This window comes from Micropterus dolomieu, linkage group LG07 (genome assembly GCF_021292245.1).
Source record: "Micropterus dolomieu isolate WLL.071019.BEF.003 ecotype Adirondacks linkage group LG07, ASM2129224v1, whole genome shotgun sequence".
NCBI lineage: Eukaryota > Metazoa > Chordata > Actinopteri > Centrarchiformes > Centrarchidae > Micropterus > Micropterus dolomieu.
Window position 1 is genome coordinate 90,136 of NC_060156.1, and position 1,216 is coordinate 91,351.

The 1,216-nt window shown below is 48.9% G+C and overlaps 1 protein-coding gene across 3 annotated transcripts in view; it reads right to left on the reverse strand.

Annotated features, from left to right (window-relative positions):
• epc2 (enhancer of polycomb homolog 2 (Drosophila)) overlaps positions 1-1,216 on the reverse strand; it is a 25,381-nt gene that overhangs the window by 14,142 nt on the left and 10,023 nt on the right. For all 3 annotated transcript variants that reach the window (XM_046054762.1, XM_046054761.1, XM_046054760.1), the window contains exon 5: positions 452-600. In XM_046054762.1, the coding sequence (XP_045910718.1) occupies positions 452-600 (149 nt within the window). The remainder of the gene's footprint in view (positions 1-451; positions 601-1,216) is intronic.

Below are 1,216 nucleotides of genomic sequence, written 5' to 3' on the forward strand. Positions count from 1 at the left end.
GCAGGTAACATACAGAGATACTGATCCCCCTCCCCACCTCCTCTCTCTCTGAGCTCCTCCCCCACCTTATCTTCTCTCTCTCTGAGCTCCTCCCCCTCCCCACCTCCTCTCTCTCTGAGCTCCTCCCCCTCCCCACCTCCTCTCTCTCTGAGCTCCTCCCCCTCCTCAGCACCTAACATACAGAGATCCTCCCCCTCCTCATCTCCTCTCTCTCTGAGCTCCTCCCCCACCTTATCTTCTCTCTCTCTGAGCTCCTCCCCCTCCCCACCTCCTCTCTCTCTGAGCTCCTCCCCCTCCCCACCTCCTCTCTCTCTGAGCTCCTCCCCCTCCTCATCTCCTCTCTCTGAGCTCCTCCCCCTCCTCATCTCCTCTCTCTGAGCTCCTCCCCCTCCTTATCTCCTCTCTCTCTGAGCTCCTCACCTCCTCTCTCTGAGCTCCTCCCCCTCCTCACCTCCTCTCCACCACCTCCAGCGTCAGGTGCAGCAGCTCTCTCTTGGACTTCTCTCTCCTCTTGATCATCTCCAGGATGGTGACGGTCCGGCTGAACTCTCTCCTCAGCCTCAGCATCTTCTCGTACGACGCCTCGTCGTTCTTACGGTTCTGAAACACACAAACACGTCACCCGGCTGGTCCGGACTCTCCGACTTTCAACCCTGGTTCAGACCTCCGGTCTGTCTTTTTATTAAACTGAACGTCTGAGCTGTGAGAAGTAAAAACATAATGTGGAGTCTGATTCAGCAAACCTGAGTGTGAGTCTGACGTAAAACCACATGTGCATCTCATCAGACCCTTAAATCATTAAATTCACTGTTTAAACGGCTGATTAATCCGTCCCTATTGATTAATGAGTCCCTATTGATTAATCCGTCCCTATTGATTAATCGTTCCCTATTGATTAATGAGTCCCTATTGATTAATCGTTCCCTATTGATTAATGAGTCCCTATTGATTAATCCGTCCCTATTGATTAATGAGTCCCTATTGATTAATCCGTCCCTATTGATTAATCGTTCCCTATTGATTAATCGTTCCCTATTGATTAATCCGTCCCTATTGATTAATCGTTCCCTATTGATTAATGAGTCCCTATTGATTAATCGTTCCCTATTGATTAATCCGTCCCTATTGATTAATGAGTCCCTATTGATTAATGAGTCCCTATTGATTAATGAGTCCCTATTGATTAATCCGTCCCTATTGATTAATGAGTCCCTAT